The following is a 27,975-nucleotide window of genomic DNA, read 5'->3' as shown; positions in this document are numbered from 1 at the left end:
AAGCTATCCGGGATAGAAACTGGATATTTCAAGCTCTTGATTTCGAACAAGTTCTCGTCATCGCGGATCTGCCAATTGGGAGTGAGGGTGATTAATAATAGCGTAATTTGTTGCTTCTTACGTGTCTAAATGGAATCCCGTTCTTCTTGTTTTCGTATTTTCTTTAATTTATAACTTTAGGATAATCGTACAATTTCTTTTTATGTACGATAAATAAATTGTAGAATAATTTTTAATTTCGTTCTTTTTCTTTTTTTCTTTCTGTTCTTTGTGCATGAATTTTGTTTGCCAAGAATCTTGAAAGTTGAGGATGTAGGAAGAATTTCTTTATGTGTAATTTTTAATAACATTTATACAGAATATTCGTTTATTTCGTTCGTTGGAAATAAGATGATATTCACGGAATGACAAAATAATGAAATAACGTTGAAACGAAAGCATTTCGATTGGATCCTTATTAAAATAGATTTATCAATTTTTCCGCTTTAATTTATTACGATTATATTATCGAATAATCTTGCTTAACAAACCGCTGAACTCAAAATGACGAAACAATATAATATTACGTTTAATACGTCAAATATCACAGGTCTTAAAATGATACGATATAATTTATAATCGACAAATATTGATATATTACAATAATGTTTGCATGAAACGTTGAGCATGACATAATTAAACCATTAATTCATAGGACAGCCTATAATATAATGCGACATTATCGTCACAATATCCCAGAGAGAATTTCTAATTTTCCCAAAATTCCCCTTTAAAATTTGTTTAAAACAAATGTTAAATTATAAACGCACAATATTCCTTTCTGTGACATTCTTTTGCTCCAACTAAAGCCATTGATCAAAGGAAATAAATACTTTGAAAAAAAACGTGCCTCATTAATTAGACCCTAAATTAAACGAATCTCGAACTCGTCCAAAATCACAAACACCGTGAATTAATGGGTTTCGCGCCACTCTTTCCGCTAATACCCATAATAATAATCCGACTCGGGGGTTTTGACACCGAAATTTCTCAATAGCACGCCATTGTCTACACATTCTGCACCATCCTCTCATCTCGACGTCTCTCATCAGTGCAACGGGTTTTTATTCGCGCGTGCACCCTAAAGCTGTTCATTAAAGCGTCGTCGTCTCGTCGAGATGACGCGTACGGTAATTTTCGCGCCATCGTATCTTATGCTTATTAATTTTCTGTTCCATCAGCGACTAAGAAACATTGCCGCGAATATAATTCTCCCAACCAAAATGGCTGCTATCATCTCGATATAATTTCCTCGAGGAGAAAACCATCTGGTTTTCACCACTGGCGACAAATTTAAACCCGCCAACCTCTTTTTACTCGGGTAAAAATGAGGGTCTTTTCGAGATATCCGATCGATTCAATATCCTGCGGATAATCCATATATCTCGTGGAAAATATTACACCCTCCCGACGTTATAATATTTCTCGTTGCGACCTCTCCTCGCCGAAATTACGCTTAAATATTCCTGCCTCGCCCATACCATAATCCTATCCTCAAAATGATCACGGTCGTTCCGCGATTTCAATCGCTTTGACACGCGTAAATCTCACTTTAGATGCGTTCACGCGCCATTTTGCCCGTTTTACGAGCTGCAGAAAGATGTTCCGGGATTGTTTATAGGTTCAAATGTCGACATGATTGCGGCTTGCTTCGCATCCGTCAAATGCTGCGCGTTTGCGTTAATTCTGACGAATGAACTGAAAATTGAACAATAAAATTAATCTCATTTTTCTTTAAATTATAAATCAGATATAAAATCTGTTATACATCGTATCAATGGTATCGTCTTATTGTTTTCGAAGAGTTTTCTTTTCGAAGAACAATATATACTTATAATTCTAGAACCACAAACAAAACGACGAATTGTAAAATTGAACGCTGAAATGATAAATCTCAATAATAATCCCGCGCTATATTTCACGTACGAATTTCCATAAGTCATCGAATCGTACATTCGTATCTCTGTCACGAGAGAGAGAAAAAAGAGAGAGAGATATGATTTCGAATAAAAATTCGGAAAAATAAAAATCCAAAAAAAAAAAAATTCCATACGAATAAATCTTGCAATTTCATCTCTAAACAAATCTAATCCCAAGTTTCATCAATTCGCCTCTCCCATACGTACGAAACCTTTCTATCAAATAAACTTGTTCGAACAAACTATCGTATCGCTTTGGAACACCTATACCAGTCTCCTCCTTCGTCGTGGAAAAGAAAGAGAAGAAAAAAGGAAAGAGAAGAAAGTGGGCATGAAATTTACAAGTAAATCGAACGTTCGAGGGAGGAACATTAAACCTGGACGCGATAATATTTCCCGGCGCACGTCCAGAGACATATTTCCGCCAACGGCCCGGAAACTGCATCGGACAGGGGACCGCGCCTCCCGTACTCGGACTTTCTTATTTAAAGTTAACCGTGTACAGAGGGTCTGGCGTGTCCCTCTCGCGATAACAGGCCAAAGTTTCGCGCGTGCCTCGTGTCACGCCGTCATCGTGCCTCGATTCCGCTTCCTGTAAGCCACCCCGCGTTTCATTAAAACTTACCGCCACCGCAGGGGGTGAGTGACGAGGAGAGAATGGGGAGAAGGGAAAGGTGGTGGATGCAGTTTGCGAAAGTCCGGCTGTAAACTACGTACGACGAGACTGTTATTCGTTTTAAGAGCACCTTGAAGAGCGGTGCACAGGATTTGCTCGATTTCGTGTACATTCGAGATCAACTCGACGAGTACGTACTCAATGAGAATTACGAGTTATGATAACTACGAAGGTTTTTTAGGAAGATTGAAATGTAGGTAGGGGGATATTTGATAATATTTAATGTAATTGAAGGATTGTAGGAATTTATTTCGTCTCATTGTGTACGCCTTTATTTTTTATTATTTTTTTGCAATGGCTGTAGAGTGCTTGATCAATTTTCTCAATAGTAATGAAAGTTGGAATTTTTAATTGCTTTGGTAATTTTTTAATGGCGATTTTTATCGAGACGATTTTATGAAATATATATATCGGAAAATATAGTGTAATTCCTTTTGTTATGGGAGGATAATAGAGACGTTTCAAAAATTAAAAAATGTAAAATCAAAAAAGTATTAAGCGCTGAATAGTGCCTCGTAGAAGTGTCAAATAAATTATCTCTCGTAAGTTTCGTTGTAATGTTAAGTAACGTCTGAATTATACGAACCGAAATCCTTAAAAAGCCAAGCAATCCGATTATTTAATTAAATTTTCCACAATAGAAAAAATTCTCGTCTCTGTTTTAAATTAAAATTTTCAAAATCTGGACGAAACCATCGTTTCAAAGATTCGTTCGTTCCGAATGATAATTTAGATAATCTCGGTACGTAATCGACGAAAGAGGCGCACGTGCCTACTCTGTCCGATTAAATTCCTAAAAGACTATAGCAGGGCAGCCGCGGTTCATCAGTTGATTGCACCCACTCGTGTCTACGTTTCTCCAAGATACCACACGGTAAAGTACGCGGTGAAATCTGGGATTCAAACCGTGCACAATCGATATCTCTAATTTAACCGTGCTACGCGGTCGTGCGTTAATTCGTGGGATTAAAAAGTAAGGGTAACGAAGGTAAGAAAGATAGGAGGGGAAGGGATGGAAAACAAAAACATAATTAAGGGAGGAGGGCCGCCTTATTAATTATCGGGCGATAACGGGCGTCGTTGGTTGCTAAGCGAGTCCGTTTTAATTCACTCACCCGCAGCTGGTTAATTAGCAGCCGTACCATCAGATCAACCGGAAACTTCGTCGACAAATTGCCGCTTCTTACGCCCTAGAAGCTACATCGTCTCGGCGATGGAACGCCACTTGTCAAAGGGAACTCCTCTGTGAAACGTTGATGCGTTCCAATATTCTCGCGTGGAAGGTTCGAGGTATCCCGGATGATTAGGATGCCGATCGTGAATGGAAAGATATTTAAAAAGATTTTATTTTTATTACTATCCGAGAGAATTGATTTATCTCGATAATTTTTCAATCTACGATTTAATGATTTCCGATATATGGAAATTCTGTGAATTTTAATTCGTAATATTAATTTAACATAAACTTTATTTATTCACTTATTCGTTTTTTTTTAAGTATAAATTTTTCCATTGTTTCTTGAATTATTCGTTTACAGAAGAAAAATTTGAAGCGAGCAATAAATGTCGCGTAACTCTCAATCTGCAGACAATGGATCGACGCAACAAGGTTTCCGTGCACAAATTTGCTCGTCGATATAACGTCGATTCTAATCATGAGGCAAACAAACGGCCACGCAAAAGGATCGATGCGACGCGTAACGAATGTAGATCCGCGTTGAAAATCGAATTCGTTTCGGAACACCGATATCCCCGGCGTATCATGAGTTTCTCATAAAAATTCGCGCAACATCGTCGTCCCTGGGAACCATAATCGTATTTCGCGAATGGTAATTCAACTGTTGCAGCGATCGGATAAAACTGATGAAATAATTTTCAATGCAGCTCACCGTTCCGCGCTAACAATTATCGTAAAGGGGATGATTCCATGGCGAAACGTTTCTCCCCGAATGTGCGAGTTTAAACGTTGTTTCTCACCTTTGAACGGGTGGAAGCATAAAGTGATTAAAATAATCTTTCATTGACCAAAATAATAATGGGGAAAAAATATTTATATTTCAGATCTATCGATGTTAATATTTCCGTAAAAAAATTTGTCATGGGAAAGAATTTGATAAAACGTTCGATCAATTCGATCAATGATAATATTGAATCTTATCGTAAAATTTTGTATATGATTTTTTCAATTATCATTCTTGGAATATCCGCGAATGAAATGAAATGAACGAGAGAATCTTATTTTGCCAAATAATCGAATTGATGGAATAGAACGAATTCACGCGTGATACGTCAAGTAGTTTTGGACTCGGATGGGTCACGAGGAAAATATGATTCCGTGATACGAGTCAAAGAAATATCGTATTATAATTAACCAAAAAAAGTTATCATTGTTTTTTTATCTACAATCGAGAATTACTGTACGCAATTTAAACTTTTCCCAAACGGTATTAACGTTTTAAAGGAAAAAAAGGTAAACGAAAGAATTACACTCGCTTAAAAAAGAAGATAAAAATCAGCTCAAGCGCCTAAATGCAATTTCACGCTATCTATACAACCGTGCCTCGCAATCCCCATTATATTCGTTCGTTTAACATCGATTTAAAACGGCCAATCGTTCTGGCCCGTTGGCCAAACATCGAGTCGCTCCGACTGTTCCTCCCGCGCAACAACGTATTAACGTATTTCTCCAACGATCAACGTTCCGGACCCCCGAAGGCGGAAGGAATCCCGGAAGAAATATTTGCGGCATTCCAATAATTCGTCTTAGCTTCGCCCCCACCTCTCTCCTTCCTCTCCCCTCCACTCTCAACCCTCGAAACTTGGCGCAGAAAGTTGGACGCGATAGCCGGAAGAACGACATATCGCCCCGGGGGACTTGTTTCCTTCCCTCCGTTCGTCTTTGTCCGGCGAAATCTTTATCCTTGAACGCGATACCAAAGCCGATCGGATCGGATCGTGAGCCTACGGTTCAATGGGATACACGGTGTTATAATAAAAGAAAAATTGGAATTGGCTTCTTATTTCTTTACGGGATGATGTCGATCTCGAAAACTGGATGGATTTAAAAATTTAATCGGGAATTCAAACTTTCTTTCAAACTCGCTTGAAACAATTTAATTGTGTAATATGTTGGAGTATTGAAATTATATAAATAATTGAAATTTTCTTTATCGGATCGAAATATTAACTTTTTATTTCAGCTTTTTAAAAATTCAACGTATAAATAAAGTTAAATTCATCCCCGTATAAATATTTCGAACGAAACTAAATGCAATTAATTCCTGTTGAAATATCCAATGAAATTTCCAATGAAATTTCGAGTTCTGTATGCTTAAAATAAATTGAATATCTTCTTTTATATATACATATATATATATATATATATATATATATATATATACATATATATATATATAAAATATTTTTGTTTCCTAATACGAGTCAAAATTTTCTATATCAGCGTTTATCCTCGAACACTGTTTGAAAATGAATGTTTAAAGTGGTGGAATGAATTTCAGTCGATGAAACGGAATTTCTAACAGCAATTTCATCTTTTCTTCGCGTGCTGGCATATCGCGCATATAATAGGGGAAAACCGGCAAATTCCTGACTCTCGCTGTATCCGCCAGGAATCTCCTTTCTACCTCTTTCGAATCATCCCATAATTGGCTTTATTAACCGAGCCCTCGCTCATCTCTTTTCCTTACCACCCTATCCAATTTCAATTATCGTTTTAACGTTATATAATTCCTCGAGTTTGATGCAATTTTAAAGCGTTCTTATATTCCCATCTTACGTTGGCACAGAATTCTGATTGAGAATCAACGAGTCAGCGAAATATCGGACTACGTTTCAGATTACAGAGTACAATTTTTATTTTTTTCCCCCTATTTTCTGGCTTTTCTTTTTTTTTTAATTTTCGAATGGAAAGCGTCGAATAGAAAAATTAAAGAAAATTTTAATCGATCAATTATTCACTCGTTTGTACAATTATTTTTTAAAATTCTTTCCAATCCAATTACAGATATCTAATTTTAAAAGAATAAATCGAGAATCGGTGCTATTAAAGATTTTGTTCAATTTCTTGATTATTTCAACGATTCGACGTTTCCTTCTTACAATCTTATCTTAAAGAGAATTTTTAAAAGTCCTAAAGAAATTTTTAAAAATTGATTTATTTTTCGATTTAATCAAATTATTAATTAATTCCCTTGTTGTTGATCACTACCGTTTCTACAACATTAACCAATCAAAACGTTCATGAATTCTCGATGCACATATTTGTAAACTCGGTAGGCAAATCAAGCAGAACCACCGAGAGAGCAACATCTAGTCTGATAAACAGTCCAATTCGAGCATTTCTACATCGGTAACATCATTTCAACATGCACAAACATATACGAACATTTATATCAGTGCGCGAGACGCGAGTGGAACTTTACCATCAAGTTCGAAAGACTATACGATGTTATGCGCAACACTCAATTCACATCAATCCTTCGCATCAGATTTCAAATAAACCTCAAATTCCACCTTCTATCGCACAAGGGATCACTTTTGAAATGTACGCATGCTTCCGTACACCGACCTTACAACTCCCCAATCCAATTCCTTCAATAGTATATCAAATCGAAAGCCAGACCGATCGACTCCTCTTCCTTTCAAGTCGTAACACTTTTTATTCTACAAAAATTCACATTAAGTTTCATGTTACGTTAAATTTGTTTTTTCGTTAACTCTTACTTGAACAAAGTATTTAAAAAAAAAAAGGATTACGATATTTATACCATAATAGATCGTTACGTTCGCAAATGATTTTAAGTTTGATTTTTCGTATAAAAAAACACGAGGAAAAATTAAAAATTTGATCATCAAAATTTGTCAGGAAATAGAGAGAACTATGCCATCGAAGTCACTTTTCGTTTTATCCCGATATCTCGATCGATTGCCAAGATATAAGGACACGAAGTTTTCATAATATTTAACATAGCGCAGAAATGGTGGATGGCCCAATGACCTACTTTTTTTCCTGGAAATGTATACTATTACGTCCTTCCAGGAATCTGTCGCTTATCTCAAGTTTGGGATAGGTCAGTGAGACGAAGCGCGAGCGACGGTAAACGATCAAAAATTACTTTTTCTTTACGCGACGATATCTCGGGAACTGGAAGTCGTATCGAGATAATTCAAAAGGCGTTTTGAAGGGTAAGTTTCCACGTTTCTAACGTTTCCTCATTCGTTGACAGAAAGTTATTATCTTCGGAGTTATAGCGGTTTAAATTTTCCGTAATTTTAATAGGATTTGATCGAGTTTTCAAGCAAATTTCGTGATGGACATCTTTATTCTCGGGAAATTTTTGCTCATAACCATTTAGTTAGTCGTACGTTGAAGATTCCAAAATTGATTTAGAGTCTTTGATTCGGAGAAAAAAATGTGAAAACATATTCTTGATAGGCAAAACCTTTACAAACTATTGAATTTCCGATTGATCAGGTTGGCTAACCGAGCACATCGATGATATAAAAGTTTGATCGAACGATAAGCAGGCAACGAGCCGTGGCCCTATTCGATCCAAATTGCGAGATAAATCTCGGAGACGCTCGTTAATTCGACGGTAATCACGCGGCATGGAATTCTACCGGACAACTTCCACTTTTCCTCTCCCTTCTCCCTATATTTTTTTCTTCTTCTTCTTCTTCTTCTTCTTATTCTTATTCTTTTTCCTTTTAACGATGACCTACCATTCCTCTGGAGGGAAAATTCTTGCCCCTCTTCTCCCGCTTCAACATTCCTGGCGCCCGTTGAATTTACGTCGGTTCATTAATGCGCGTCCCCGTATATATTCTGTATGCATGGAGATGGCATGCACATCCGCTAAAGGAGGAATAATGGGAAATTATCTTTAAACCCTTTGCGAGCGGCATACGCATCCCATAAAAGTCAATTAACGCATTAACGTCGCATTGAGCTGGTTTAAGATGATTTCGCACGAATAGTGGAAATAGCGAAATGAAAAATAAATGGAAATAATAATTCCCATTTAGCAAAAGGCCGTGAATTTATTTCATTAAGAATTTTATTATTTAATTTTGCTTCGACGATAGATCGATGCGATATAAAATGCAATATAAATATAAGATTACTCAATAAAACACTTTTAAACGCTTCTCTTTAATAGCTATATCTATCGATCCTTTAATAAATTTGTATTATATAAAATTCTCTTTTTTTTCCAGAATATTAGAAATTTTTATCTTTCTCGATCGCTTGATTTCTCATTTCCCTCCTCGTCCATCTTCGAGCTTCCGTTCTATCAAAATATCGTGAATATCGTAGAATCGTGATGCGATTTATTCTTTCTTCAATTGATATCTAGTAGATTTTCAGCGGCGGTGAAAAGAGGGATATGGAAAAAGGAGGTCAGATTTTTCGCGACGGTGGTAAAGTTAAAAAGTTCGAGTCACCAGCACCGCCACCGCGCCAACCCCGCCACCATCCCTGCGACTCCGTTCCTTTCTTTCTGACGGCTTAGTCAGCCTTCTGGCGGTTTATTTCCGTAGAATCGGCTTTTGTAGCTTTCCACGATGTGGGCCACTACCGAAAATGGGGACAGGAAATGCGGTTAAGGCTTCTTCCAGAGCCAGTCCGGGCACTTGGTGTGCCTTCGCCACGACGCCTACCCCTTTCATCTTTCTTCTCGCATTGTCAACTAAAGGAGAGAGAGAGAGAGAGAGACGAAGCTCCGATATCTATGCAAATACGCGATTTCCGAATTAATCGACCGTACTAAAAGGCATCCAATTTTTCCAATATTCTTCCGTTCGTCCCTTGATTATCTATCATTTCTCATTCTTCCATTGATCCAATCGATAAGACAGAGTTCTTTTAAAATATTTTCTTTAAAATATTCGACGTTTCTGCTACAACATTTTTATCCTTTCCGAATTACAATTCTCGAATTTTTTGAAACTCTAATTTTTCGATATATATTAAAACCATTTAAAGATAGAACTACTTGTGATATTTTCTAACGATTTCCAAAACAATTCGATCGAAACGAACGTATTCGAAATTCCCTTCCTCGTACATCTGTCCGCCCTGATTGCTTATTTAACGAAAATAAGAGGAGCATCGATCGTAATCGAATAGTATTTAATACTATATACACTATCAAAGGAGAATTTAAATTCGTTCGGTTAATCAATACGGAGTGATATTCAATTACGCGATATTATTCCGCGTTTCTAGATATCACCAAATATTATGCTACGCTACATACCACTGACGGATATATTAATACTCGCTGAAATTCAAATATTTAGCCTGATACCAGTTTACCCTTTCGCTTTGCGTATTTTTCCACGATGTTACAATTAATAGAATCCATTTTCCGATATAATCGCCAAACTAATTATACACTGTCTGAATATACACACATATATATCTTTTCATTCTTTCATTCCGATCAAGAATAACATCCACGAGAAACATCCTTATTATATATGTATATGTATATATATAATCGTCCTCGCGATTTAATATTAAACGTACATCACAAATTTAGAATTTCATTCGCGACGAGCAAGCCAGAATTAAACGTATGCGCTTATATATATATCTGTTGCTATTTCGTTTAAATCCCAAAATTTCCACCATCTTGCTTAAACGACGTGTCAATTAAGGTCCGCAACGATTCATCCAAAATATCCAAGAATAAAAGAACGATTAGACGCGAGGAAGCGAGAGCTTTTCGTCGTACGAAAATGCCCCGAGTATTTTTTCTTCTCTTTCCTCCTCTTTATCCGCTTGTTCCGCTGTTTACAGCGGTTGAAACCGGCGAGTTTTCCGATTAATCGCGGGTAAGGAAAAAGAGAAAGAAAAGGAAAGGGAGAAAGAAAGAAAAGAGAAATTGCGTCCTTTTGTGAACGTAACAAGCGGGCGGAAGGGAGAGAAAACGTTCTCCGTCTACTTTCGAAGGAGAGGAATCCGGAAATACGGTTCGAATAATGCGCGGGAATTTCGGGCACGCGGAAGTGTTCCGCCGAGGCGAGAGAGAGGGGGAGGAAAATGGTCGAGATGACGAGGAGAGATTGGAGTTATGGACGGGGGATGGATGGAAATGAATAAGTAATGGAAAGAAAGAAGCCATTCTGAAGAGAATTCCATCCCTTTTGTGGTAACTATACGTAATTTAATTTTACGTGGGAGGAGGGATCGTAGGGATCGCTACGTTTAAATATCGTTTAACGGAAATACATTTCCATTTGAAACGTGCTGTACGATTCCATTAAACTTCGAATAAATAATGCCCCTTGCGTTTCGTTTTCGTATCTGTTGATTATTGGTTATATGCGGATATTGATCAAAGAATAAATCTCCTGAGAGTGGTCGCGAACGGATCGAAAATACGCGTTCCAACGATAAGAGAGTAAAGAAGACAAAAAACAGGAACAAGTTACACGCGATATGCGAAGGAAAAAATAAAAATACGCGAGAAGAATCAATGAAAGGGAGAACAGTAAAAAAGAGAATGATAAAAAGAGGAAGCAAACCTCCATCGGTGGAGGAAACAAAGTGATTGAAAAACGAAATACTCTTAAAATATATTTTTTTACGCAGCTCGTACGAGAAGTGCACGATTGAATCGTTGATCGTGTAAAAAGAAGAATGATATTGAACTCCTAATAACATCTTGATACACTCTTAACCTCTATCGAATATAAAAAAGAAGGAAAAAGACTCATCTAATTTAAACAATCTCCATTTTCCTTAATAACTTTATAACAACGTTACAACCTTCTTTCCCTTGAATATAACAACGAACGCATAGGACACAAAGGGATGCGCGCGTAGTTTTGCTTGGCTCCAGAGTTAAAACGAGTCTCCTCTGAAAACGAGGGGGGAGGGGGGGGCCAAAACCCGAGTAAACTTGTTCCACCGGTAAAATTGCAAATTAACCCCTTTTCTCCGCGGGGAATTACTATCGAGCAAAGTAAGTTTCTCCCCCCCCCCTCCCCCTTTTTGGGGGGATAAAACGCGTGGATATTTCGGTTTCGGATTCTTCGCGGGCGAAGAAAGAAAAACGAGAAATTCGGAAAAGGCGAAAACGAGCCGGCCGACTTAGCTCAGGTGTTAACTTAGGACAAATTGAGAACTCGAGGGGTTCGACCGCCCAATTTGTCTTTCTACGTTTACCCGAGAAGATGGGTAGAAGGGGGGGAGGGAGGAGCGACCGCTGGTCGATCCGTTTTAGAAGATCGGGAAACGGGGACTTTCATCGCGTTCTCAACTCCAAGTATAGGTAAATACTAAAACACATAGGTGTTTTTTAATATTTTTACAACGGACGTAGGTTTTAATATAGCGTGGCCGCCTTTATTTGCTTTAATATTAGATCTAATGGAATTTCTGTTTGCTCAATTTCACATTATTTTTATCAATTCCGTTGTTATTTTTTTATATAAAAAAGATTTGATTTTACTTAATGATTATTTAAAAAATAAGTAATCCTTCATTTTGTATCAAAGGAATTGTATAATTTGAAAAATGAAATTCTTTGTCGAATTTCACGATTTCGGATACAGGGGAGTGTGTAAATCCGAGGAGGGAATGGCGGGTATAATTATGTTTTATGTGAATCGATTCATTCGTGTTTAAATTATTTTTTTTCTTTTGTTCAATTAAGACTTATCTTTATCTATTTGTTTGAAATTGTTAAACATATGAAAATATATATCCGAAAGAATATTAGAAAATATTAAGAATATAAAAATATACAGATATAAAATATTTGGATTTAACGTAAAAAATTTAAAAATATATATTTATATTCTACGTTTATACAAAAAAATAAAAATATAATCATAATACAGATATATGTGATGCGTAAAAATTCATAAATATGCATAGAATTTGATACGAGATATAAAAACATAAAATATATTTCGCCGTAAGCTAATTAAAGAAAATAAATCGAAACTTTTGGTACCCGTGGCGCCATCTCGCGGATGAACGCTGGAAGCTCCGACTTGTTACTAGGATAGCAGAATGTGCAAGGAGGTATTCGTGACGTCTAGATAAGGATAGCAACATAGTGCGAGAAGGATAGAGAAGCCGCCATTACATTCGGTCATGCGCAGTAACGTTTTTAATGCATCTAAAATACCACACATTGAAAATCAATTAATTACTCACTTATTACTAAAAATTTTTGAACATTTAAGATCGTATCTTAAAGCTGGAACCTTAAGGAAGTTTCTCATATAAATTTTAGTAGGATATTCTCTTTAATTAATTATTTTTTAGCGATTAATGTTTCTTGTGCGGACTGACGCGACCAACGCGACGATACATTTGATACATTTTTCGTTAATTTTAAGTTATTATAAGATTTATTTCTAAATATAAATGTATGCATCTTAAACGTTGTTCCTTCCTCTTCATTCATGTATAATTTTTATCTATAATTTTATTCTCGTTTAAGCGAATAAATTGATTATTTGTTACTCGGTTACAAATGGAGAATTTGCGACCGAGACATTGTCAACGATAATCGTTAATAAATAATTAATGAAAAGAAAATTCTTATTAAAATTTATATGAGAAACTTGCTCAAGGTTCTAGCTTTAAAATGAGAGCTTAAAAGTGTAGAATTTTTTAGTAGAAAATTAATAATTAATGAATTTTCAACGTAGTATTTTCGATGTATTAAAAAGCGTTACTGCGCATGACCAAACTTGGCGTATCTTCTTATCCTTTTCGCACAATATTGCTATCCTTGTTATCCTTGTGACGTCACGAATACCTCCTTGCACATTCTGTTATGCTAGTAACGAGTCGGAGCTTCCTGAATCCATCCGCGAGATGGCGCCACGGGCATTAAATTTTTTAATTTCCTTATTTTAATTTAAATTATATATTCTGTCAACATTTTATAAGAAAAAAAAGTAACGTGACTGCAATTTTATAATATTCGGAAATATTTATTCGACAAATACCGTAAAGAAATTTGCATGTAAGTGTTTTGAAGCGAGAAATTCGCAATAATACTGGAGGAGCTAAGAAAAAAAAATTTTTTTAAAAAGAAAACGAAAAAAAGAAAAGGGAATAAAAGAATATACATGTAAAATAAATATATACGATGTTAAAAAATGATAAACAGAGTATAAAAATAATATATATACACGTTTAATACGCTTGTAACAGAAATATATGAATATCCATGAGTTAAAAATTACAAATTGAAAATAATACATACACGCATACGGATACGCGTAAAACCCTCTACTTTTAAACTTTCTACTAGTTTAAAAGTTATAAGAAAGAAAAAAAATAACAGCGATATATCTTCTAAATCTATCTTCAAAGAAAATCGTAAATCGTAGAGAATCTGCATCAAAATTTGGACGAAACTTCTGTAAAAGGGACGCGCCTCAAACCGTTTACCCTCCTAGTTTCTCCCTATGGACACCAGCGATATTTCGCACGGAATGTTAATGAAATAACCGCGTACAATTGGATGGCCCTTTTGAAAAGTGAACGAGGGACCAACCCGTTTGTATCTCTCCGCTAAGGATGGCAAGTGTTTTAATGAATATCGAGAACAATGCGGAGATAACTGCGGTCTAGGCTCGCGCCTTCGAACAATAGCGTCGTCCTGCGAACATTATCGCGAGTTTTGAATGGGCGTTGATTCTTATCGCGTCGTGGGTACATGTAACCAAGTGAATCCTTGCGCGGATAATGTCACAACTTTCCGGGATATATCGTTCCTCCCCGTGGAGCAATCTCTCGAACCCGGTACGCCCTTTCACCCCATCTCTCTCCCTACCTTTCTCACCCCCTCCCCAAGAAACACGATGCAATACGAAGGATCATTCGTTCGTTCGTTACCGGCTTCTTCTCTATTCTTCATCTCGTAAAGGAGGGGGGAAAAAAAAAGAGAAGAAAGAAGAGAAACAAAAAGGAATCGTCAACGACCGCTCTTCTGTTGAAAATTATATTTTCTTTTACTCGAGAAAAACGAGTTAATTCTTTGTCAGTATACAAGATCGACCATGGTTTATAGAGAAAGAGAGAGACAGGAAGAGATGGAATTTATATCGCGATGAATTTTAATGCATATTTATTTTACAAGAATAATTTTTTTTAGAGTTTAAACTTATGTGTAATATCGAATAACACTCTTGTGGTGTGAATTAAAGATCAAATATAATCGATGAATATTCCACTTGTGACGAATTTCAATTTCAATTTTAGCTTTAATAATTATTGCTTGTAATGCTATTCGAACTATGAGATTGTAAATTACTAAATAGCTATTATACGATGTACGATTATATATCGCGTAACAAAGGAAGAAAATTGTAAGAATAAGAATAATTTCTATGTAATTTCATCGGCACAGCTATTCTCTACCTCCTAATTAATATTTATTCGTTGTTATTATTTTCATGCAAATCGAATTTAATTATTCCTAATCGGCAAATAATTAAATATGCGAACAAGTCAATGAACCAAACATTCGCCAATATATATTAATAATTAATATATTAGAATACTGATATCGGTGAAACGGGTTGAACCGAGAAACTAATTAATAATTCGAAATAAGAAAACGTTAAAACGACAAACCCTCGCAATTCTTTAATTAACAACCACGTTGCGATTAATTCAAAATTAATTAACTATGCACGTTAGAACGTGGAAATTTCAAGTTAAAAATAATCCAATTTTAAGTTTCGTTCGCAGCTGAACGAATGAATCAACGTACCGCGCAGTTTTGTAAGTTTATTTCATCGTATTGTTAAAAAGAAGAAAAAGAAACGAAAGCGCTTTCTTGGTCACCGTATATAAAATCCAAATAAAATGGCAGATCGATACACGGGAGGGAAATTTTGCCCACCCGACTCGGACAAATGTTATGAAGTTATGGCGATCAGAGACGCATCCCTATTATACGACACAAAGCAAGTGGGAAGCGAGGAGGGAAGTGCACTTATGCGTCTGATCCCGAGATTGGAAATTAATCGATTAATTAGCAAGCTGTTACAAGGTGGGCGGCCGGGCCGGCGCACAAGTAATTCGTTTCATCGTCTGTCCGCTCGGCCGTGCGTCCGTCCGCTCTCGCTGCCAATTTCACGCACAGATTGCTTTTGAATCGAATAGCGTTTCCGAAAGTGGAACAGGACGATATCGTGTCAGACGTTGGAAATCAGGCCTGACCGAAACCTTGCTCTTCGATGGAAATAGGCTCCGGCCGAATGTGACAAATACTTTCGATAGAGGATACTTTTCAATCAAAGAAACGATTACGAATGTTCCACGTTCGAGTTTTTCGAGGTGCACGGCGATTTTGAAATTTTGCATTTTCTGATCTATTTTCTCCGACGTTGCATATCGTGTCAGATGAAAAATATATATTACATTCGAATCTTTTATCTTAACATTTTTCTTTTCTTCCGAAGCTACGAGATATAAAGGGAAACGGAGGCGTCACCTGTTCAAACTTTCTTCTTTTCCGGCCGATAATCGAGTCGACAAGTGGAAACGGTCAATAACTAGCGAAACTGGCTTGATCGATAGAAATATTTTCGACGAGGCGTGGCTATTAAGGAAGAAGCTTTTCATAATTTCGATAATAAATATTGCTAATGAGAGGAGTCGACCCCGCGGATCCGGGGGGTAAAAACTGTTTAATTAGCGGTAATGCCTATGGGTTGAGGTTACTAATTTAAAAATTACATTATTAAACGCGCGCACGGCCAATTAATTCTGGGAATATTTAACGACGATCCAGCAGAAAAATGCGATGCAATTTGTAAAATTACCGGTAATGATATGAAACAGGGACAGCGGGGATTATATCGCCGATCCATTCCCCTTTGCGACGAATGGAAATAGTTGTACGAATTAATAGCGGGTAATTAAACGTGCGATTCTTCGATCGATACGATCGAACGCGTATTTCCGAGAAATGGCTTTCAAATTAACTTGGAAAACAGAAATGTACGTAGTCATCCCGCTTTTAAGCGATGAAACATCCGTGCCGTGAAAATTTTACATTTGTACAACACCGGTGCCTTATTTTCTCACAAATATGTAGAAGAATGTTCGCATTACAAAATGATAAAATGATAAAATTTATGCGCGCTATACGATACGTGCAACAATTTTTTGGAATTCTCTTGTTGTTTTCGAAGTCAAAATGACGCGATATTTAATTAAATTTCTTTTAATTTAATTTTTTCTCTTCCCTTCTTTTTTTATTTATTCTTTTTTTTTTATTCTTATTTTTTTTTTAGCACGAATCTCATGTGCAGAAAAAACAAATAAACATTTCCACTGTATTTCAAAGTCGAGCGAGAAAGTTTCATTAGAATATTTAATTAGAGAAAAGTGGCACCCGTGACGAATTTCTGACACATGATTTTACTTTTAAATTTTATTTCGATATTATAGTTCTGTTTTAAGGAATTTTCATATGGGGCATAGTCAAGAATCGTAATTTTTACAATTGCCCGAAAAATATCGCGTAAAGGGATAGGAAATTATTGAACATAATTTCACTAATTCTATCGGTGCATTCAAAAATTTATTTTATAAATAACACACGTACAACTGTACGCAACAATTTATATCAATTATAATCGACAATTAATATCGACATATTTATTTATCTTTACTTAACGTTATACATTATAATGCGAAATTACGTAACACTGCAACACATTTTACGAATTACAAATTACAAGTACAAATTTATATTTTCAAAAGATCCAAATTTACCTAAATTTACGTAAACCAATATCTCGTACATTATACAATATATCGTACATTTGCCTACATTTATTATCATTTATCATGGCATGTAATGAAATAATATAAAACAATTAAAAACAAAACTTCAATTTTCCTAATTTTTCGCGATTCATTTATCCATTCATTTAACCGATTAACGAACGGAATTGTTTAACGAAAATAAAATACACGTTTTATCCCAGTTGAAACAACAAACTTAAAAACTGCTCGGCGTGGAGGATCGCGACGAGGGGGAAAGGAGGGAGGGTGGAAAGTTTGGAAAGACAGATCGAAGTTTCGATGGAACAAAGTGCAGCACGCGAGTCGTCGAAAGGATTCGTTACGGTAACGGTGCTCGTTCTTGTCGAAACTTTTTCCACGATCGAGCCAAGGATGAATCACCGTGGCCGTCGCATTCCCCACGGCTCATTTAACATGCTAAGAGGTACTTTTCGGGGAAGCGACTCTTCCCGGAAGTCGTCCCAGACGAGGAATTCGACCTGGGGCAAGGATTTTTATACGTTTCTTCGTTTTTTTCTTTTTTCTTTTCTTTTTCACTCGAAAAACGCGACGATTCCTCTTCTTCTCCTCATTTCCCTCCACCCTTCACTTCTTCCTTTCCCTTCGCTCTTTCATCTTCCATTCTCGTTAATCGATAATAATTAACTCGAGAGAAGAGACAGGTGACCAACTCTCGCGAGAGGAGACGCGTCAATCAAACGGGATTTTTTTCAACCCCCGTATTACCTCTTCCCCCGTTGCACGTGTAATAACGTTTCGTTTCGTGTAAACGTTTGACACTTGTCACCGATAATCGAGCGTGTTCAAATAACCTTCCCGTTTTCTAACTCTTTGAAATTGCTTTCAGTGTTTTTTTTTTTTCTTTTTTTCGCTTTTTCGAGAACGCGCTGTTGAACTCCAATATGGGGAGGAGCGGTTCATGGCGATTAAGGTCGTTGAACTCGATGGCCGTTTCATTCTTCTCGCGATGAAAAATAAGAGGAACGAATATTGTTTTAAAAAGTGACTAATAGGCTGCCTTTTTCTAGTTAAAATATACGTTGCCTGCCATTTTTTTTATCATTTTTCAAGATACTTTGCGATATACGAGCGGTCATTTTTTTAATTTTTTAATTTTTTAAAGAAATTTACAAAAAGTAAATTCTGAAGTATTCTGAATCTCCAAATCTAATCTCGATGGAGATGATATTATTCCAAAAAGGATAATACAAAGAGAATGATACAAATTTGTGATTTTTCAAATCTGTTTCGAAGTGTTGAATAGCATAATTAAGGAAGGGTATTCTTCTTCTAGAAGAACGTGACGATACTGTCGATAATACGGTGTTCAACTTTTGAACGGATCCTCGAATAAACCTGGAAATATCATTTCGCACGATATCATTGAAATATTTAACGATATCGTTCACGACGAAATTTCACGGAATGCACGGAAAAGTGTCCACGGCGTCGTTTTTAATTCACGACCCTTAAGATAAAGAGCTTCCGTATCCCTTCTCTCTTCCTCTCTTTCAATTTATTCCTCAGTAGCTTCAGTTATTCATGGCCGGAAGAAGCTTAAATTATAATTAGAACACGGAAGATCTGGACTTTCTTCACATTCTTAATAACGTTCTCCATAATGCATAGGATCGCATGTGTGTCACGTGCGAATGGAGTCGAAACGTATAAAAGATTCACCGAAACTACCGCCACTTTCTTTTTGAGCTTCCTCTTTCTTTATTTTTGTCCTCCTGCCTGCGTTCACGACCAACATCTAAGAATTTCCATAGGGAGGGGGCGTGAAAAAGGTGGAAAGTAGAACGAATAACGTATCTCGGATTTTTTAAGATTAACATCGAACCGTTGGTGGAAGAAGTTCGAGGTTGTGGAAGGGATTATTCGTGAAATCGTTCGTAAATTTTATAATCTTTTGCTCGCATTTACATCTTCACGAATTTTATATGAAATCGTACGTCAAATTGCATTTTGAAATTCAGATTCGACATCGCGTTGTGTTTCGTTCGATGAAAAAAAATTCAAGGTATTTGGAAGAAGGGAAGAAGGGATAAAATAAGAGCGCGTTATTACGTTATATTCGAAATGAAAAACATCGAAGAATGGATGGTGAATTAATCAATCTAGAAATTTTTGTTTTCGTACGCGGAGAGAATATCTCGTTCTCTGAAATTAGTTATCCCGTTCGGATGCCGCATTTTCGTTTCGCCATAGTTGATTTCATTAATCATTTCAATTAGAATTAATGGTGGAATTAAGCCAGCTTTGTTCCGTCAACCAGAACCTAAAGTTCAGAAACTATCAGTTATTTCATTTGTATAATTGAACACGTGCGCGCGAATGGACAAATCGAGCCGAGTGCTAGCTAACGAACGTGCAGAACTGTGAAAGGATTCAGAAATGGAAAAAAAATGTAAAAAGATGGAAAGGTGAAAAGGGATTTAAAAGGAAAAAAAAAAGACCGTTTATTTAAACTATTCTAAAGAGGTATGAAATATTTCTTTAATTTTAAATAATACGTGCAAGAATTCGTATTATTCGTTCAATTACGATGAGAGATGCAATTGTAACTTTATACGTAAATATATGAATAATAATATTAATATAATATACATTTATACGTTCTGCTTTTCTACGTGTTAAAAGCTCTCTCTCTCTCTCTCTCTCTCTCTCCCTCTCATTCATTCCAAAATACAATTGAGAAAATTATACGAATAGAAATAATTGTTGCTTTTGAAATAAATTTTTCTTTCGAATATACATATATATTTGCCTATGATTCGTATATTAAAAAAGATATCGAATATTATTCGAGCCTACGGCAATATTTCAAATTTTCTAAAAGTTTATTTTAACTTGTTTCAAATTTTCCTCAACTCCGCTTCAAACAAAGTGGGTACACAATCTCGGCATACATTTCAATTGCGTGACCCCAGCGCCCACAATCAAAGCATTCGCGCCAAACTTTCCTTCCCACGCATATTTAAACAACGTTCAACTTGGAATTAAAACAGTGCCGTGAAAAAAAAAAGGGGGGAAAAAAAAAAAAGAAAAAAAGAAAGAACCAAACCAACTTCTCTACGTTACTTCGAAATCAATTATTCGAAAAGCATTTCTTCAACTATAAAATCAACCTTAACTCGTAACGAACTTCTCGATGAACTTTTGCGAGATTGGAGGTCGTACGCCTCCGTCGTATCGATTCATCGAGATTGAAAGAAAGAAAGAAAGAAAGAAGAAGAAGAAGGAGAAGGGAAAAAGAAAAAACAGAAAAGAAAGAGAGGAGGGGAGGAAAAGTGAAAAAAACCAAGTCCAATCCTGACTCAGACGTTTCCACCAGCCAGTATCGAACATGGAACGTAGATATTGAAAGGGGTACAGGTGGGACAGGGGGCTTGATGGAAGAGAAAGAAGACGGATAGACAGACAGACAGACAGACAGACAGACAGACGGACGGACGGACGGCCGTGCGCTTTCACCCTCGCCGCAGAAACAAGAGGCACAGCCAAGGTATTCCAGTAATTTCAGTCGTAGGAATATTCATGAGCAGCCACGGCCGAGTGTACTGTTCCGCTTCTATTCACCGTTGCAGATGGGCCAACCAGGGTCAGAAAGCTTGCTTTACGAAGCAGGAAATCCATGCAGATGAGAACGAGTAAAAGGAGAGTGGTCGGGGGAAAGGGGTAAGGGATCGGTGGCGTTAGAATGTGGCTGAAAGGAGGAAAGGGACGGATTCATCGTGGGTAACCGGCCGGCATCCACGCTTCAATTAGCCAAAGTGCAGCAACAAAACTGCTGCTACGACATCGCGTACCAGCTGGCCCCGGTGTCTCGTCCTTCGTCGATCGTTTCGATAAGACACCGTGAATGGAAATGGAAAACCGAGTCGGGTTAAATCGAAAGATTTGCTCTTTTAGGGGGTTATTGGTCTCGGTTGGTAGAATCGAGGATCAGAGAGTTTGTTAACGAGTTTTGGCAAACGTGCGAAAATTACGTGAGCAAGATTTTTCGTTTTTCAAGGCAATGCTGTTCAACCTCTTTCGAGTTTTCTTTTCCAATGATTAAATATGCTCGACAGCGATATATGAAATGACGATTAATTTTATTGCCATGGAATTAATCGAATAAGGAGATGATAAATATAACATCTTTACGGAATATAAATGATAACAATTAAAAATCACTTTGAGATTCTGTTGTGGATGATTCGAATCACTACGTTAAGGATAGATAATTGATTGATTGATCTCTCGCAATAGGAATGATTTGAAATTTAAAATTGCATAGCATTCTGACAATTTTCTCTCATCCTTTCTCTCGAAATAAAATCATTATTTTTCTTTAAATATTTTCTCTATCTTATTGCACACAAATTCCGATTTATGTCTTTAATAATGAAACGCTACAGATCGATATTGGATCATTATCATTTAATCGTGATCAAATCGATTCGAGATATCTGAATATATTTGCAAACGTCGGTACACGTTTCAGGTCGTTGCCTCGAGCGACGAGGATATTTTGACGAGATCTAACTGGTGAAACTGTCCCAGAATCACGATCGCCTTGAAGCTTTGAAATCGAGAAACCATTCTATCCATCCGTTCTCACTTCTCTATTCGTCTATTTATCCCTTTCTCTATACCTATCTCTCTGTTGATGTAACGAGTCGTTGCAGGTTGCTGTCATATTGTCACACTGTAAAGTCTAGTTTCGATGGCTGAAAATGCGTGTGTTTGCACTCCAGGGATTGGCGAGACTCGTGGAAACGAGTAAATCAAAAGCGTCGCGAGCGTTACCGCGAATCGACGCGAAAAAAACCGATGTTCCGATGCGATCCGGCTCGTAAACGTGAAAAAACGGCTATAAATAATAAATAGGAAAAAAAATAAAGTTACAAAGGAAGACCACGATGGTCGTTTAGAATTTTACGGGCATCTCATCAAAATGAACAAAGAATAGCGGATGGAATCGTAAGGGATGGTTTTAATTTCATTCATTCGCAAGTGTCGCTCGATAAACGTGTAACACAAATCGTCGTTAAAGGGAAGAGCGGATATTTTAAAATTATATTGAAATTAAATTAAAAGTCGTCGTTCAAATCAAGTTTTGACAATTGTTCGATTCCACGCGGAAAAATTCGTGGACACGCTCGATATAGATCGCGCTCGCATGATGAGGGCGTTTGCCGCGATAAATTACCGCAATAACGGTGATTACCGCGGTTTATAAACGTATCAACCTTTTCATTGTTTGGAACAACCGTTGTGACGCGATTGCCAAACGGAATAAATTGACCGGCGAAATTCGAAATACGCGATATCATGGGCGAACCTCGTATGGACCACTTTGAACGCTCGTTTTAATAATTACCTAGTAACCCAAAATATCGATTCCCCGACAATTTCTCTCGCTAACGTTACGGAGAATGGCGCGATTAGCTTTCGGAATAAATCCAGATTAGGAAGTGGAGAATTACTCGAATACATTTACGCGTTATATACGCATAGTTTCGTTACACATTGCGACGTTTCAACGTGGCCACCATTTCATTCGATCACCTTAATGAACTTCCACTTAAGATGGAAACACGATAGCGCGCGCAACATAATTTAGCAGGAATTACGGAAGATTACGTCGTTTAGCTACATGCTGAGATATTTTCGCAGTTAACAAGACGCAAAGCTCTGCTGTGCAAACTCTATAGATAAAGAGGGAGAAAGATACAGTGAGGATATATAAGGATATAATACGAGAGAGAAGGAGAGAGAGAGAGAAAGAGAGATGAGGGAAGGGGTTGAGTTACGGAACCAAAGGGTGGATTTATGACCGACAAAAGAACCGCGTATACGCCACTACGACCGGAGGGTTAACAGAATTGTTTGCGAATTTTTGTTCCAGGTCGACCCATGATTCATCCACCTAATCAAACAGTGACAGCGAAGGAGGGTGAATCGCTGAATATTGTGGTTGAATTTTGCGCCGAGCCGAGACACACCAAGATACTTTGGATATCCGAGGAAAACGTTTATGTGCCTGGTGCAGAGGCCAGGGATGGTGTTCAAGCGCTTGCTATTGAGGTATACTTTTTTTTTATTCTTCTTTTATTTCTCGTTTTTTGTATAGTTTTTCTCAATTTTCAATTTATTCAATTTTGTTTTATGCGAAAATTGAACAGGAAATTGTATTGAAAATATTTTTGAATTCTTTGGGAAAGATTCTGATTGTTTTCGCGTGTAAGTTATTTTTTTAATAAATTTCCAATTTCCGTTCACCAAGCTTTCTCTATTCACAAGAGTATTTTTAACTCTCGTATAACTCTTGCCTAACGTTCAATTTCTATTTAAATTCCTTTGAAAAATTCTTCTCTAGTTTTTAATTTCTATTCAAAAATTCTTTCTTTCATACACATGTATTTTCTTTTTTTTTTATGTTCATCCTCAATTGTTACGCGTTTCGATTTAATCTCTTTCTTTCCATCTTTTTAATTCTTGCTTGAAAATTCTTTTAATTCGATTGAACATTGCCGATAGTGAACTTTGTTAATAAATCTACTGACAAACGAAAAAACAAACGAACGCTTCTTCAAATCAAACAACATCTACAATACTCGCTCGAACTGAACTTTCGTTTCGAGACGATAAAAACAGGAGAAAAGATTCATCTCGACCAGAAATGACTCGTTTTACGCGAAAGGAAGGATCTCGATTCGCAATTCGAGAACGCAAGAATTTTTGTAATATCGAAGATAGTGCCGGTTTTGAATCGGGTCAACGAAGGAACATCCGGTGCAATTTAACTTTGAAGACGGTCGAGTCACGATAGCCAGCCAATTTCTGTTTTCCAACAATAACAACAACAACAACATCAGTAACGACAGGAATAACAACGAATTTGCAACTCGGGAGGCGAGAATTATACTTTTATCGCGAGCGAACCGGCCGAAACGTGATTTCTTCTCGACGAGATAAGTAGAAAGAAGATAGAGCGAAGAGAAAGAAAAGAGCAGGAAAGAATACGCAAGAAACGCTCGTTGCATATTGTAAAAATATGAGAACGAGAAGAAATGGGACGAAATACCTATCCTTATTTCATTTTCGCGTATCGCGTCGAGTTGTATCAACGTGTTCTCTTCTTCTTTGTATTATTCGTTTCCTACTTTTTTTTATTTTTCTTTTTTATTCGCGGTCGACAGACTGATTCCAGATACTGGATAGTCGCACAAAAGACGGATTTACTGTTTTTCTGGGGAATCAGGAATAACGGTGAAACGCATGGAACTGAGAACAGAGATAAAGAGAGAGGAGAAAGGAAGAGAGAAAATAGGGAGACAAAAATGGAGAAGAGAAAGAATCCTGGTACGGCTTTAAAGAGATTCGAGACTAATGCACCTGCGTTACGCTCTTGTTTCTGCTAACTTTTAATCCCCTTTGTTCCTGGTGGGAATGTTCTTAATTCGTAAAACGAGAGAAAAAAAAGAAAAGAATAAGTAAATAAAGAAAGAAGAAAACGATTGTCTTTGTTAATTTTCGTCGTCGATCTTTAAATTTCCTCTAGTCCTTTTCATTGTTTCCTTTATCAGGGAAATTACGGATTTCATCGCGATGGATCATTCATTAAGACAGATAGAGAGGCGGAGGAGGAAAGAGAAAGAGAAAGTAATTTTCCTTTAAGGCGTTTAAGCTTGCCCACCGTTTCGCTTGTTCCTACATTATTCCGTTTCCGAGCTTGAAACATGCACACGACGAAATCTTCGTCTACGCTCGAGCAATCATCCCATCCAAATGGGAATATCGTCTCTCGGAAAACAGATGACGATTTGAAAATTGAAAACTTTCTTTCTCTCTTGGAATATTTGAATTATCTCTGAAATGATGAACTTTACACCCGTTCTCTGTTCATTATCGATCTAATTTTTCGTAATTTTATCGAATCATCACACAAATCGATCTCAAGAATTCTCACGTCCGATCTCCAATTCCATAGGATGATTTAATTTAATCGAGGAAATCAATTTACCATCAAAAATTTCTCGTTTCATTGACGATTTATTCAAGAACACGAGATCCAAGAGATACGAAATTTCTTCGTTTCTTCAAGCATGATTACATAGCATACCTGATCTGGTTCGGAGGGAAGCTTATTAATTTTTGGTTGGGCGGAAGTTTGCGGAATATTTGGTAGACGGTATCGATATAGTACGAAGCATTCAAAACAGAATCTGGGTCAAAATAACTACGTTCGCCGCAACACGTGCACCCGGTCCTACTCCACCCTCACAGTCCAATCCCCTCCGCAACCCTGGTTCGAAGAGCCGCAATTCCACGAATTAATTACCCGCTACTTCAGCCCCAGATAACAAAGGATATAGAGTACGGGACAGAATACAGAGATAGATGGATAGATAGAGATAGGAATAAATCACTGGTACTAACTACTATCAGTCATGCTTTCGACGAATACCATGGAAATTTCCCTTTAAGTTAGCGGGCGAAAGTTTCGCCGAAATTTATGGATCGACGCCTCTCGACGAGCGCATACTATGTGATGCAGAGAAGACGAAATCTCGATGTGTTTGCACATACTCGACAATCGGAGGAACAAAGAGGAAAACTCTAGAAGACGTTGACTAACAATAAGGGAAGAACCAATGGTGATGCGACACCATTCCCGACCTGTTTGCTGTTCGTCAGACAAGAAGGAGAGAAGATTTTCAACGATGGAGTGGAACAAAAGAATTGCTCTTTGCTCTTTACATTTAAGCGTATAAAATATTTGCAGCAAAAACTAGTAGGGAAAATAAAAGTGTCGAACTATAATGGAACGAGTGAGGTAAAATTTGACGAATCATTTTGTATCAATAAATATTTTCCATTTGTCCAATTTGCATCAGTATAGAATTAGAAATCTCAAGATTCTCTCAAGATTCAACACCTCGAGATATCTAATTTATCACCGGGCGAATGCAAATTTGACAAAAGAGGGGAACGTAAATCACGCAAGGAACAAGGAAGTACACTCGTCGAGAAAGAAAAAGACGAAGGGAGGAAGTTAACGAGGAAGGCGACAAGGGAAGGGGAAGACGAGGAGAAGGTCGGTCCGTAGTGGAAAGGGACGAGAAGGGACGAGGATGAAATACGAAGTTAAATGGAGCAAGAAACTGCGACTGGTTGCACGCGAAAAATTCGCGAGACTAAGAATAACGTCTGTCTCGAATTGCGGGAGAAGTTACCACCGAGACGAGTGGAATCGGATTCAATTACGTAAACGTATTTCCCTCTTGCTCTTGGTATTTACCAAACGAAGGGGACGGAAACTGATAAAAGGGACATCGGATGTAATTATATCTTTTTTGTATTTCGACCGATTCAACGCGTAACTCCCCCGATTTAATTTTATTTTCCAAGTTTAAAATTAATTCGAGAATCTATCGTCTTTTCCATGCATAAATTATTCCTCCCTTTGAATAACAACAGAGATTTTTCCTTTCTACTTTGTCCGATCGGCGACCTGTTTCTCGTTAATTAAACGCGTGCAAAGATAATCAGAGTAATTAACAGTGGATGAATAATACAAAAAAAAGCGTTTAACATGCGCGTCAGTTGCATCAGTGTAATAATGGAGCTCGTAATAACACGTTGTCGTGAATCCGACGAAACACGTTTCCTTTTTTTTTTTCTTTCCACCACACTGCAATTGACATTCTCGTTTCTCGTGTTTTTATCAATTATTTCGTATCGATAATTTTCAACTGTGCTGGATTTAATGTATCCGATTTTATCGATTGGAATATAAAAAACCCGAGGGATTGGAAAAAGAGAGATTGTTTCTCGAGAAGGGGAAATGTAACTTTGGGAGAAGAAGGGGGAAAAGGGGGGGAAATCGGAAGTGATACGTGCAATTGAAGCGGGAGAACGCGGGGAAGGAGGAGGGTATGTAGGAAGTTTTCAGTTTGCCGCGAAAGTTCCACGCGAAAGTTTAATCGTAAGAAGCTAAGCAGAATTGCGATAGATAAGGAATAGTGAATCGACATTATCGAGTCCCCGAGTTAATGAGTTCGATAAAAACGATCGGGGAATCGAACGAAACTGTCGTTTAAATATCGCATTCTTTCACAAAAGAAATCTGTCCCTATTTTAATTTATCTTTCGTGTTCGATGAAATTGATTTCGTTTTAATTTAATCGAATAATTTTTGCGAATTTAAAAATCACGTTTCGATTCATATTTATACTTTTTATACGTAAAAATATATAAATGTTTATTTCCGATATGAAATATATCCCCTGTCCCCCCACGTTATACAAAAACTTCTTTTCATCCTTCTCTCATCCTTTCCTCGCCAAAGAGCAAACTTAGATTTTCCTGGAGGAAAAAAAAAAAGAAAAGAAGTGGAAAATTCAAACTATCCTTGACCCATTCTCCCATCGACTTTCCTCTCTTAAACTTGCGCCAACGGCAACAATCCCTTCGAACTCCTTTCTAGATAAATTATCCCTTATAATCGGCCGCCTGGTGAACTC

General features: G+C 37.1%; 1 protein-coding gene across 10 annotated transcripts in view; it reads left to right on the top strand.

The window, feature by feature from the left end:
* LOC108004244 (irregular chiasm C-roughest protein) overlaps positions 1 to 27,975 on the top strand; it is a 310,419-nt gene that overhangs the window by 279,771 nt on the left and 2,673 nt on the right. For all 10 annotated transcript variants that reach the window (XM_062087490.1, XM_062087489.1, XM_062087492.1 and 7 more), the window contains one exon: positions 23,355 to 23,533. In XM_062087490.1, the coding sequence (XP_061943474.1) occupies positions 23,355 to 23,533 (179 nt within the window). The remainder of the gene's footprint in view (positions 1 to 23,354; positions 23,534 to 27,975) is intronic.

The sequence above is a fragment of the Apis cerana genome, linkage group LG1, assembly GCF_029169275.1.
Source record: "Apis cerana isolate GH-2021 linkage group LG1, AcerK_1.0, whole genome shotgun sequence".
In the NCBI taxonomy this organism is placed as follows: domain Eukaryota; kingdom Metazoa; phylum Arthropoda; class Insecta; order Hymenoptera; family Apidae; genus Apis; species Apis cerana.
The sequence above is the reverse complement of the archived record's forward strand: the minus strand, read 5'-3'. Positions and strand labels throughout refer to the sequence as shown.